The sequence below is a fragment of the Polypterus senegalus genome, chromosome 13 (assembly GCF_016835505.1).
Source record: "Polypterus senegalus isolate Bchr_013 chromosome 13, ASM1683550v1, whole genome shotgun sequence".
In the NCBI taxonomy this organism is placed as follows: domain Eukaryota; kingdom Metazoa; phylum Chordata; class Cladistia; order Polypteriformes; family Polypteridae; genus Polypterus; species Polypterus senegalus.
In genome coordinates this window covers 140,300,450-140,313,532 of record NC_053166.1, presented here as the reverse complement: position 1 = coordinate 140,313,532, position 13,083 = coordinate 140,300,450, and the positions used below count along the sequence as shown (strand labels likewise).

Here is a 13,083-nt window from a genome sequence, read left to right as displayed (position 1 = left end):
TGTCACTGCCTACTGCATGCATTTGACATTTTCTGATACAGTTATAGGAGAAAGGGTTGGTCAAAAAGCATTCAAAAGTATTAAAAATTTGTTATGTTTAACATGAGCTTAACATGAAACAATTATGCTAATAATTTGCCTTGTTTTAGTTAAATTATTTAATTAGCTTATCATTTTGCATTGGGCACCATCTGAATTATTAAAAAATGCAGCCAATTTGTTAAAGATAGAGTATATGGCTAGGCTGACTAGATTCTTTTAGGACTATTAGAGGATGGCAGGGCTATGATGTCTTATTTTTTATATGATTAATGACTTTTTTCATATTTTTAAATTCTCTGCTATAATACTGTTATTAAATTGCACTCTAATATGTTTCATCTATGTTGACACTATTCGCACATACAATAACTGTGCAGTGCTATAAGTATGCCCTACCACTCAGATCAAATAGGCAATGTTATTAGTGCACTGTGGACAGCATGCTAAGCACATCAAATCTAAGATGACAACAAAGAAGAAAGCAGACCAGCTCATAGGACACAAACACCAAACCAGATACTCCATAAGAAAACCGGTGACAAACCAGATAGCAGTGTTACGGACAGCAACACTGACAGTTGTGCTATAATTAATGAAAAAAAGTATTGCTGAGCTAATTGTCTTGTGTATAAGGATTGTATTTTTCACTTCAGGCTATCCTTAGCAGGTGTGTTTATATATGCATGAACTTTTTAAACACAGTATATCTGACTGGTCATGCCAGGTCTGCTTTGAATAGAACTGGTGAAATTGTTGGTTAAACATAGTGCTGTGGAGGGCACAGTGCAATGTTTGCATAAAGTACTGCATTGGGAAATTATTCACATCTAAAATATAGTGTGGTGCCTGCAAACTTGTGTGGTACAGTGCCGGGGAATGTACATATCAAGACACCAAATATTATTGCAAGTTCTTTATTAATACCAATTGGAGACTGTTTAAAAAACTCATATAATGAAACATGAATAATCAAATTAGAATTAGGTTTACAAAAAGTAAAAAATATATACCGTACATGTGAATCATACCTAATAGCCTGCTGTATACAGTACATAACAAATAAATAACTTGATATTAATACACATAGTCATATCCTTCATAAAATAAAGAAAAAACAAACCCAAATAAATCCCACCCAGACCAAAGTTTGAGAAAAGTGTTTCAAATTCAGTTTGCCTCCAGATGTTACCTCCAACTGACCCATAAGCAAGTGTACACCATTATTTAAGAGGCAATAAGTAATTAAAATCAGAAGAACAGTGACAGATAATCCCGACCAAACAAACACATTACTGCAATGATCAACTTAACTTACTAATCAAAATATAACTAAAAGTTACCACTCTAATGTTCACCTAAAAGACTAAAACCATTTGTACATTGCCAGTACCAGCCTCCCTAAGAAAAGAAAAAAAATCGGGAGTGGTCTTCCCTCGACTTTCTCATATACTCAGATGGAATATGGGATGGATATTTAAGGAGAAAACCGCAAGACAATGATTATATTTTTATATTATGTACATTAAAGAGCTATAAAAAATCTAATCAAATTATTAATATATTGAACAATTATTATAAAAATAAAGTTGAATAAATTAGACTCTACAGCTGCATGAATAAAACGAAAAAATCGAGTATGTGTTCATGTAAAGTGCCACTTCCAGATATTGGAAATAGTCCAAAAGTTGATAGGTCTACATTTTGTACCTAATACTTTTATGCAAAATTTGGTTGATCTGTACTTGAATGAAGTGTACTCAACTTATCGTGTTTACACACACACACACAGACATAATTCCATAAATGGTAATTTCAGACTCAGGGAAGTCTGAAACGTCGAGATTCATCAAAATCTCAAAATTGAATTTTTGGAGGATTCCAATACTTTCCCTATACTTTATATGTGAGAAAGTCAGGGAGGTCTAAAACATTGAGATTCATTAAAATCTCGGCATCGAATTTTTCAATGACTGCAATAATTTCCCTATACTTCGTATACTTGAAAGTAAAAAGGACAAAAATCAGAAATGTCTTAAAAAAACAAGAAAACAACCAAATCAAGGGAAAGCACAGCACAGCAATCGCTCCATAAAGGGCTCTAAACACTGCCCATTTAAAATACTACACGTACGAACCACATGTCACTTTAGCAACTGCAGCTGCATACTACTCTGATCTAAATTACTTAAAATCAACCACAGATCTCACTTACCTAGTTCAGGGTACAATGGAAAAAATGACTGTTCTAAAGAATAAATTGGGGAACCTAAATAAGGAAAGTATGTGGTACTGCCCCAAGAAATGCAGCACCTTACATACTCTGTCCACTCCTACCAGTTCTAGTGGTATAAAAATGAATCAAGCGAAGACCAGTGAAATATACTGCTAAGGAATAAAATCAATAAATGTGCAATTCATTACATAAAATAACATTATTAAACACACTTAAACCAACCCAGGGTCATGAGTGGTTGGATTCTGTCTTAGCAGTAATGGCAAAAGGCTGGAAATGATCATGAAGAGTGTGTCAGTTCATTGTTGGTCCCCCTCACACACACATCCATACTCAGAATCACATAGGGCCAATTTAGAATTAACAATTAAGCTATGGCCGCAGGTTTTTTGTTCAAACCAAATTCATAAGCAGTGACAACAACTGATAACACTGAACAAGTTTAATTAGCTGGGATTTTTTTCCCTCTTCTCTTATTCTATATTCAGAAAAGCACTGCAGCATGATTTTTACATTTATAAGACATTTAGAAATATTTCTATTTTTGCTTCAGATTTAAATGCTTGACTCTCTTTTGTTGATTTCATTATATATCACCCTTTCTCTGTGCAGTTTGCTTCCTTCATTGTGTCTTAATAATGACAATTAAAAACTAGCAGAGCAGACACCCAGGCAAATAACACTGAATCATGAAAAGCTGCAACTATTTTAGTGTCAGCTCCACTAATTATTAAATAATGAATTAAACAATTAGAACACCTGGAAAAGTAGAATGACAATATTAGAAAGAAAGAAAAATAATTTTCCCATATAACTGCTTAGTACATTTTAATATACTGTATATTGTTTTCTAGTTTCTATATTTTTCCAAAAACACAGAGTCTGGGAAAGAACAGTTCACTTAATTAACCCAGGAGTCCAATTAAAAACAGAAGCTGGGTAGAACAAAAACTGGCAGCCACATTGGGTCCCCAGGACCGGGTTTGAGAATTTCTGAGCTAAAGTGAATGTCTTAGGGGCTGTGGGAGGTAAACCTGAGAACCAGAAGCAAAAAAAAAAAGAAAAAAACATATAAACATGGACCATTGTTAGTGCTGATTGATGTGTGTATGAGTGGGACCTGCGATGGACTGGCACCTTGTCCAGGTCTGTTCCCTGACTTGTGCCCAGGGTCACTGGGATAGGCTCACAACCCTGAATTGGATTAATCAAGGCTGAGAATGTTCTGTATTTTGTTAATGGTGAGTAAATATTTGTCAACAACCATCCATCCATTCTGGGTTTTGTCTCCTTAAGTCACTCTTTAATTGTGCACTTCATGCAACTATAATTACACCATTATGCAAATGTTAATTTTTAATCTAAAATAATTTAATAAAAGGAAGACTGGTAGCAGAGTCAGTAATAGGGTTATCAGTGTTCCAACTGACTTTTCGGTAGCTAACATGTGGAGCTGGGCTTTAACCCCCTTATGATCTGCGCCCTAGGCAAACATCTAATTCACCTTAATTGTGGCACCGGCCCTGTCTGTAAATCCCTTTTGACCCTTATCAGAAAAAAGTGTGTGTAGAAAATAAATATATGATTATTTAAATACAAATATTAAGATGTTCATTCTTTCAGCCTAGTTAACATTAGTATCACAGACTACACGAATGTCAAAAGGAGGTTATTTTTGACATTTGTAGTGCCATGTGTACATAATTAAAACTGATTTTTAATTTGGCATTACACTGCCTGGAGGGTATTAAATTTTTTTAATGTCCAATTTTATGATCTTAACTTGAATAATGTGTATTTTCATTGCCAATAAAAAGTACAATAAGCATCTGTGCTTAAAGTACACACACAATTACTTTTCAAAGCAGTACATAAAAAGCAAATTTATGGAAAGTCAGAATTTGCAGTCTCTGCATGTGAATTATCGACAGAGCTTCTTGAGCTGTTTAACAAATCAGATATTTAAAGAATTTTATCACCTTGCTTGTAAATAATTTGCTGACTACCTGGTGTGACTATGGGCAGAGGATTTTTTTCTCACCACCAGAAATAAGGTCATCAGGTTTTTTTCCTTCCAGTTGCTGGCTGATTTAGAATTCAGATGGTTATGCATCATCAGTTGAGCTATATACTGGAATCAGGCAGTGAGACCCTGCATAGATCAGATCAGACCAAGCAGGTGTTTTTTTTTTTATTTGTTCCTGTTATCCTGTCATTATACAAGTTTTTTTTAGACTTCTCCAAATTCATTTTAGTACCAAACAATTTGCCATTTTCGAATTCTGGGAAGTAAGGGCATATCCTAAAGATTGGCCTTAGGACAGGACAGATTTCCTCAGGCTAGAAAAAAAAATAATTATGAGTAAGATTGATTGATGCAAATAATGATCATGAGTAAGATTGATTGATACAAAAAGTAGTATAAGTTAAAGTGAAAATGAAAACAGCATCATGATGTTTTGGGGTTTTTGAATATTAACATTTTAAATTCTTTTTTTTTTTACTTACTGTAACTTGATATGATAAATCTCTTGAGATGTTGGATACTGGATGGATGGATGGATGGATTACAATACAACAAACGTCACATGACACATTTGTAAGTCCACTTTTTTCTATTTTAGGGTCCATCTGCTCCAGAAAATCAACAGCTCAGAACAGCGAGAAGCTCTGGTGAAGCATCTGAAAATACAGATTGAACAGACCTATGAAGGTCAGCTTTCAGACCAGGAGGTTTTACAGCCTGAATATATTGCTCGCATCCTTTTGTTACGGAAGGTATGCTTAATTTTGCTTACAATGATAGTGTGATGCATTGGCAAACAATTTAGACTGGATGCTCAAAAGCATTCTTTTCTTTCAATGTAAGAGCACTTTAGGATGCTGTTCACAAAAAATGTATTATAAAAATAAGGTTTGGACGCCTGAAAAACACCTGAAATGGTATTCCCATTGCCAGCTGGCATACCACAAGCACTTCAGAAGAGGCCAATCCATCTGAAGCTAAAGATGTTCAGGCCTGGTCAATACTTAAATGGGAGTCCAACCAGGAACAGCTTAGGTTGCTTCTTGAAGAGGTATTAGTGAGGCTAGCAGGGGATGCTTACTCTGTCATTTCAATGTGGATCTCAATGTTCCAGTGCAGTAATGGGGATGCTGTGCTACAAAAGTGGCACCTTTTTTTGGATGAAATGTAAAGCTGAGGTGCTGATTCTCTGAGGTCATAAAAGATTCCTGGGCATCCTTCGTAAACAGCAGGGTGTATCCTGATGTCCAGGCTACTAAATTGCCCACCATTGCCCAGTCATTTGTGCCCCCTAATCATTCCCTATCTCTAATTGGCTATCTCTCTCACAACTCACCACCTAGTAGCTCATGTGTAGTGACCATACTGATAAAAAAATAGCTTCCAGGTGGAAGCTAAACATTAGTGGTGGTTGAAGTGGCTCCTGATTCACTGTGTAAAGCTTTGAGTTGTGAGAAACGCACTATATATAATGTAAAGAATAATTATTATTTTCTGTGAAAGTTGGAGTATAAAATAAGGATGACTTGTTCTTCATAGATTTTTTTTTTACTTGCTGTAATTTTCTTTAATAGATGATCAGCTCATAATCCAGAAGATGGCACCATAGTCCACCTTAGCACTGAAGCTGTATTTTTAAATTATGTACTATTCAACTTAAAAAGTTTTATTTTTGAAATCTAGCTGCATTACACCACAGATATATACACCGTCATATATTGCTTTTCTGTATATTAATAATTAAAAGAAATTTTGTTATCCTGGTAATTATGTCTTTCTAAAAAGTTATGGTACTCCGCCTGGGTAGAAATTAAACAGAATCTACTAGAACATTTTACCATTCAAATACAGCATTAGGTGTGCTTATACTGATACTAACCTGGATGTGGTGACAGTCCATAGCAGGGCACACTCAGATTTAAGCATATACAGTATATTTTCAAATGTGAGATTCCAATTTAAATCTTTTTTTTTGTTTCTGCTGTGTTGCTATAACTTTTGTTCAGAGTGTTTTGTGGTCAGTCTACTTTTTACTGTGCTTGGAAATCTTACATAGACGCAATGTTTTTAACTCTTTCATTTAAATAGGGCTTTCAATATTAAACACTGTTTTAAAGTGATTATAAAATAACTGACAAGAGAATTGAAAAGTGTGCTAAATTGCCTAGTAAGGGGTGATATATAAAGGGCAGATTTAGACATGGTTACATATTCAAAGATATGAATATTTCAGTTGAGAAGAAGAAGCAAGGACCTTCACATGCAGATTCTACACAGTGTTCATGTGACTCTTCATGCTGTTTAATGGATTAGTATTTGCTGTTTACCAGTTTTATCTGTCTCCATGCATCCTTAATGACTAAGCCAAAGTAGGTAAAGATTAAAACTTGCCTCTTTAGTAATCTCAAATTATCATAATGTAGCAATCCACACACTAGCTTAAGATACACATCACATGAATTTATTCAGTTTTAAAAGGGAATAAAATGAAAATCAATTTAGGGTTATTCTGATCCTCTAGGGAATGTAGAGGAAATGTAAGTGGTTCCGTAAGTGAAAATGCAAATTTAAAATTGCATATTTCAAAAGCCATGTAAAAGAAAGATTGAATATGAAGAGTTTTTTTTCTCTCTTTTGAGTGGGAACAAATTTGCAAAATTGTAGGTGCAGAATGTCACTTCCTACAAAGATTTTGGAACAACTGAAGTGCATTCTGTTTGTGGCCTCGGTGTTGTTTTTGGACATCACTGAACACAAAAATTGGAGCAAGCCTCAAAAAAAAAAAATAACAGTAGGTTTGGGCCTAGTGAATTGGCCTCACCTCATGGCAGGCTAACCCCAACTCTAATGGCAATCTTTTGGCCTCCATAAGCCCAGGCTTGAGGTAAACCGTTTAAAATTCAAAAATCCAAAAATGATTTGAAGTGCAGAGGAAAAAATGTGTAAAATTCATATTCAGGTCTCATTCGTATTTAAATCCTTTAAAGCCATATATAGACAAATCAATAATAAAAAAGCAAGTCAGGAAAAAGGAACAAACAACAGTATTTGCCTAAAATGTCAAAAGCCTAAAAGAAACAAATCCAATCATCACAAAATCAACATCACTACCTTTCACTGTGGCACAGTTTCAAACCAGGAATCTGAAAACAGAAGTACAAATAGAAGTTAAGGGTCACAAACACAGTGCTGAAGCTGCAATGTAACTAGAGCTTTGCCTTAAATACCAGCTGGGGCAAAATCCCAGCTGCATAATCAGGTGGCCCCACCTCCTTTGGTTCAGCATAAAAGAGAGAGGACATATAAATAAAATGAAGGCATTGAAACTTAAAACAATACAAAAATAAAAAATAGTAAACCACATAACATTAAATAAATAAAATACATAAAAAAATACACCAATTTATTAAAACAATATATTAAACAAGAATTAAATTTGAGTAAGGGCACCAACCCTGGCTGAAGCATAACACTCCCCATAATTGGGGCAACAGCAGAAAACACTGGCCATTTGCATCAACCATTTTCCTATAAATGAGAATAAACAGGATGGTCCTTTATCGCATGACAACACTGCCTACTAGCTTTGAATGTTTATCCATCCAACCAACTATCCATCCTTACTGTGATGATACAGGCATGAAAAACTTAAAAAGGCCTGTATAATTTCAAAAAAAGATCTGATGCCTGCAATGTCTCATTGTTTTTGTTAATTACCTCTTCAAAAGGTAGTGAATTCATTATTCAGTACTACCAAACTTTACAATTCTTTAAAGAGCCAGGAACTGAAAATGAGTCACCCTGAATCTTTTGAATCATCAAAAGAGTACCAGGCTTACTGATATTAATGTGCTTCACACATAAAACAAATCTGATGATTCCAGCTTGTGACTTTCCCTATTTAAAGCTGTGATTTTAGTAGTTAAATATTGCAGACCAGGGCAATATTTAATTATGCAGAATGAAATAGAAGAATCATTTGCAAAAAATACCTTCTCCTTCTTTAGCTGTGGAAGATTAAATGTGGAAAATTAGTTATATTTATTTAACTAAATATAATTACAGATTACTACAATTTAATCTACAGGTGAGATTTTTGTAATAAAATGTAATATAATATAATATTGCATATTACGTTTGGAGCAAGAGATTCTTTTTTAAGTTATCTTGTCCAAAGCCTGGCATCCCTGATACTGGGGTGATTGTTCAAATGTGGTCAAATCACACATGGCGGTGCTTAAATGTGTAAATCTATTGCAAAAATGAGGTCATAAGTTTAATCTTATCATAGTACTTTCCCTATTTACATCTGATATTTCATGAAATAGAAGTTATTGAACTATGTGACCTTTGCTGTTACAAGTGACTTCGTGGTACAACTAACATGTCTTTTGTTACTGTAGTACCAATATAACAATGAGAGCAGAAAATTGAAGAGTTAAAAAAAATGATGAGGCTGCTTCAACATCAGAAAGTTCTTTATAAAGCTTTTCACAGCATTTCAGAATATGTGGCAGTACTCATGTTGGTACTTTGCATAAGGGCATTAAAAGAAAAAGGCAGTGTTAATATTATATAGTGCTTTTCATAATGAATACTAAAACAGATCATAGTCAGTATAAATGTACACATCGATTAACTAGAAACTGTAATTGCCTAATTTTTGTTTTAAAAACATGAATTGTGCTGTTTATAACATGCTTGTTTTTTCTGTTTTATGTTGTTAAGTTTATATTTTTAAAAATCAGAACCAAGTACATATACTGTACAGTATTTGAATGTTGCCATCAAATTAAGCAAAGGTGAGGAAGATATTTTATTATTTTTAACTTGTGCTGTTACTTTCTCTTTTAATTTCAAAACATCTTACTTCGTGAGTATGCTGATTAGTTGTAAAACAGTGAAACCACAAAACCGTTAAAATATCTCAGTCATCAGTAAATGCAGTGCTTGAAAGAAACCGGAAACATGGCTATGTCAGTCATACTTCAGACAGCATTAAGGTGGAGACTCTTGAGCATGTTTGATTAGTCAATGCTCATAAACACCATGGGTCCTGCCTCTAAATACTTAACATGAAGCTGCTGTTGATGTGCACATTGTCCATTGCTTGCAGTTACATTAGATCTCCAAAGTGAAGGAACATCCTCTGGTATGGATTTACATAGATAATGTTTTACATAATGGAAGTAAGCATGTGAGCTCTTTAAGGGCGGTGTTAGTGAGGCGCGATAGCAAAGTGAGGCTACGTGCACACAGTGATCAGATAAAGTGCCATAACTGAAAGAGAGAGAGAGAGATGTTGGGAAAGAGAGTGTCTTGGTGTAGTACTGTCATGGGCAAGTACAGGGGTTTAAGATTCGCGTAGTTACACCCAGAGAGGTATAAGGCTTTTTTGTGATTGTTTATTTGGCATTTTGAGTGTCCTATTGTTTCATTTTCCACAAAATATGAAACTTTTATATAAAAAGACTGGGAAATGAGACATTGTCAAAAATATGTGTCACAGTAGAAAACCAGAAAGTCAAAGTGATCATTCACCAATCATAATTCACAAACCATAAAATCAGGAAATTTTAAACAAAAATAACTACTGGTAATGCTCCTTGACTCCAGACCTCAAACAGAGAGGAATCTTGCATGATGGTCTAAATGCTGCCATGCAATTGATATCATCAATTCCAGTGAATGATGGGAGTGTCAGTATAGCAAAGGGAAGGCAGCTCTGTCAAGATGGTGATGACAATACCAAAAACAAAAATGGTGTCATGAAACAACGTGAAAAATGATAAAAATTGCAAATTATAATTCAATTAATAGTATATTTGAATTCTTTGCTGTAAAAAACAGAAACAAGGTATACCTTTCATAAACAAGATGCATAAAGCTGGAGAATAATTAAAGAAAAGAAGCCAATCATAACACTTATTTGTATACTCCTTCCTTGTGCATTTTTGTTTAATATAGGTGCCTTTTTTGTCTACATTTAACCTTTTTCCTGGTATTTCCAGGGTTTTGAGGGACATCTCCTATCATAAAGTAAATGTCATTTTTTTCCTTTATCCTTTATCTCATGCAAATCCAATACTGCTCAATCTATGTTGTTGGCTTGACTGTTTCTAAAAGTGCAACTGATATTCTGGTAATTTTCATATATGCATAATGCCTAATAATCATATTGACGTAAAATATTTTGAATTGTTTTTTTTAAATCAACAGGAAAACAAAATTATTTTATGTTCTGACTTTAGTGATATTACAAAAATGGGATCATCCATAACTCACTCACATTTTTTCTTCACCCATTCAGTTTATGTAAGCTTAGCATATACAGTACATCCGGAAAGTATTCACAGTACATCACTTTTTCCACATTCTGTTACGTTACAGCCTTATTCCAAAATGGATTAAATTCATTTTTTTCCTCAGAATTCTAAACACAACACCCCATAATGACAACGTGAAAAAGGTTTACTTGAGATTCTTGCAAATTTATTAAAAATAAAAAAACTGAGAAAGCACATGTACATAAGTATTCACAGCCTTTGCCATGAAGCTCAAAATTGAGCTCAGGTGCATCCTGTTTCCCCTGATCATCCTTGAGATGTTTCTGCAGCTTAATTGGAGTCCACCTGTGGTAAATTCAGTTGACTGGACATGATTTGGAAAGGCACACACCTGTCTATATAAGGTCCCACAGTTGACAGTTCATGTCAGAGCACAAACCAGGCATGAAGTCAAAGGAATTGTCTGTAGACCTCCAAGACAGAATTGTCTCGAGGCAAAAATCTGGGGAAGGTTACAGAATGATTTCTGCTGCTTTGAAGATCCCAATGAGCACTGTGGCCTCCATCATCCGTAAGTGGAAGAAGTTCGAAACCACCAGGACTCTTCTTAGAGCTGGCCGGCCATCTAAACTGAGCGATCGGGGGAGAAGGGCCTTAGTCAGGGAGGTGACCAAGAACCCGATGGTCACTCTGTCAGAGCTCCAGAGGTCCTCTGTGGAGAAAGGAGAACCTTCCAGAAGGACAACTATCTCTGCAGCAATCCACCAACCAGGCCTGTATGGTAGAGTGGCCAGACGGAAGCCACTCCTTAGTAAAAAGCACATGGCAGCCCGCCTGGAGTTTGCCAAAAGGCACCTGAAGGACTCTCAGACCATGAGAAACAAAATTCTCTGGTCTGATGAGACAAAGATTGGTGTCACATTTGGAGGAAACCAGGCACCGCTCATCACCAGGCCAATACCATCCCTACAGTGAAGCATGGTGGTGGCAGCATCATGCTGTGGGGATGTTTTTCAGCGGCAGGAACTGGCAGACTAGTCAGGATAAAGGGAAAGATGACTGCAGCAATGTGCAGAGACATCCTGGATGAAAACCTGCTCCAGAGCACTCTTGACCTCAGACTGGGGCGACGGTTCATCTTTCAGCAGGACAACGAACCCAAGCACACAGCCAAGATATCAAAGGAGTGGCTTCAGGACAACTCTGTGAATGTCCTTGAGTGGCCCAGCCAGAGTGCAGACTTGAATCTGATTGAACATCTCTGAAGAGATCTTAAAATGGCTGTGCACCGACGTTTCCCATCCAACCTGATGGAGCTTGAGAGGTGATGCAAAGAGGAATGGGTGAAACTGGCCAAGGATAGGTGTGCCAAGCTTGTGGCATCATATTCAAAAAGACTTGATGCTGTAATTGCTGTCAAAGGTGCATCGACAAAGTATTGAGCAAAAGCTGTGAATTCTTATGTATATATGATTTCTCAGTTTTTTTATTTTTAATAAATTTGCAAAAACCTTAAGTAAATTTTTTTCACGCTGTCATTATGGGGTGTTGTAAGTAGAATTATGAGGAAATAAATGAATTTTACTGCGGTGGGTTGGCACCCTGCCCGGGATTGGTTCCTGTATTGTGCCCTGTGTTGGCTGGGATTGGCTCCAGCAGACCCCCGTGACCCTGTATTCGGTTTCAGCGGGTTAGAAAATGGATGGATGGATAAATGAATTTAATCCATTTTGGAATAAGGCTGTAACATAACAAAATGTGGAAAATGTGATGCGCTGTGAATACTTTCCGAATGCACTGTATGAGCATTATGTTGTGCTAAGTTTGCAGGTAAGCCAATTGTAGCTTCAGGAAGGCAGCAAAATCTCATAGTAGAACTTTAGTTGGTACAAGTTTTTCTCCATTGTTTCCGTCTTCTGAAAGGCAAATCCTGTGCCAGATTGTACTGATCTATCTATACAGTATAACTTTGCCATTGATATGAAATCCACAGTCATGTTAGTGTGACTTTGTGTACTCAGTATCACTTTTTTCCAATAGTTTTTAATTCCTGCTCATCCCTAAAAGTGCTTGAGTTAATTTCCAAATCAGAAGTACATTTGCTGTGGGCAAGGTGGAGTAAAGTGACAACCTCATCTCTCAGGTTGTTAACCATGCAACAGCAGTGCTTCTCTCTGTTCCCAGAGGGTGCGGATATTCACAGTACAATGCTAGCAGTGACTGGGCAAATATTCCATGTTTAGGTAATTAATTAGCATGTGTTGAGTTTTGTACTTTGATTTAAAAGAGGCGATAATAAGAAGTGTGTCTGTACATACATTTGTGATTAAACCACATGGGAACTGGGAGTGGCAAGTTTCCATTAGTAGCTGGCCCCTGGGGAATTTTGAAGTTAAATGAGAATCAGGTGGTATTTATTTGCAAGTTTTTATAAAAGGTGTATGTGAGGTCACATCTTAGAGAAGACAAATTTTGGGTAAGAAGTTGCAAAAAGC

General features: G+C 35.9%; 1 protein-coding gene across 1 annotated transcript in view; it reads left to right on the top strand.

The window, feature by feature from the left end:
- The window catches only part of ears2 (glutamyl-tRNA synthetase 2, mitochondrial), a 32,783-nt gene that overhangs the window by 11,393 nt on the left and 8,307 nt on the right, over window positions 1–13,083 (top strand). Inside the window, exon 6 of the mRNA XM_039775141.1 lies at window positions 4,900–5,053. Coding sequence (XP_039631075.1) covers window positions 4,900–5,053 — 154 coding nt within the window. The remainder of the gene's footprint in view (window positions 1–4,899; window positions 5,054–13,083) is intronic.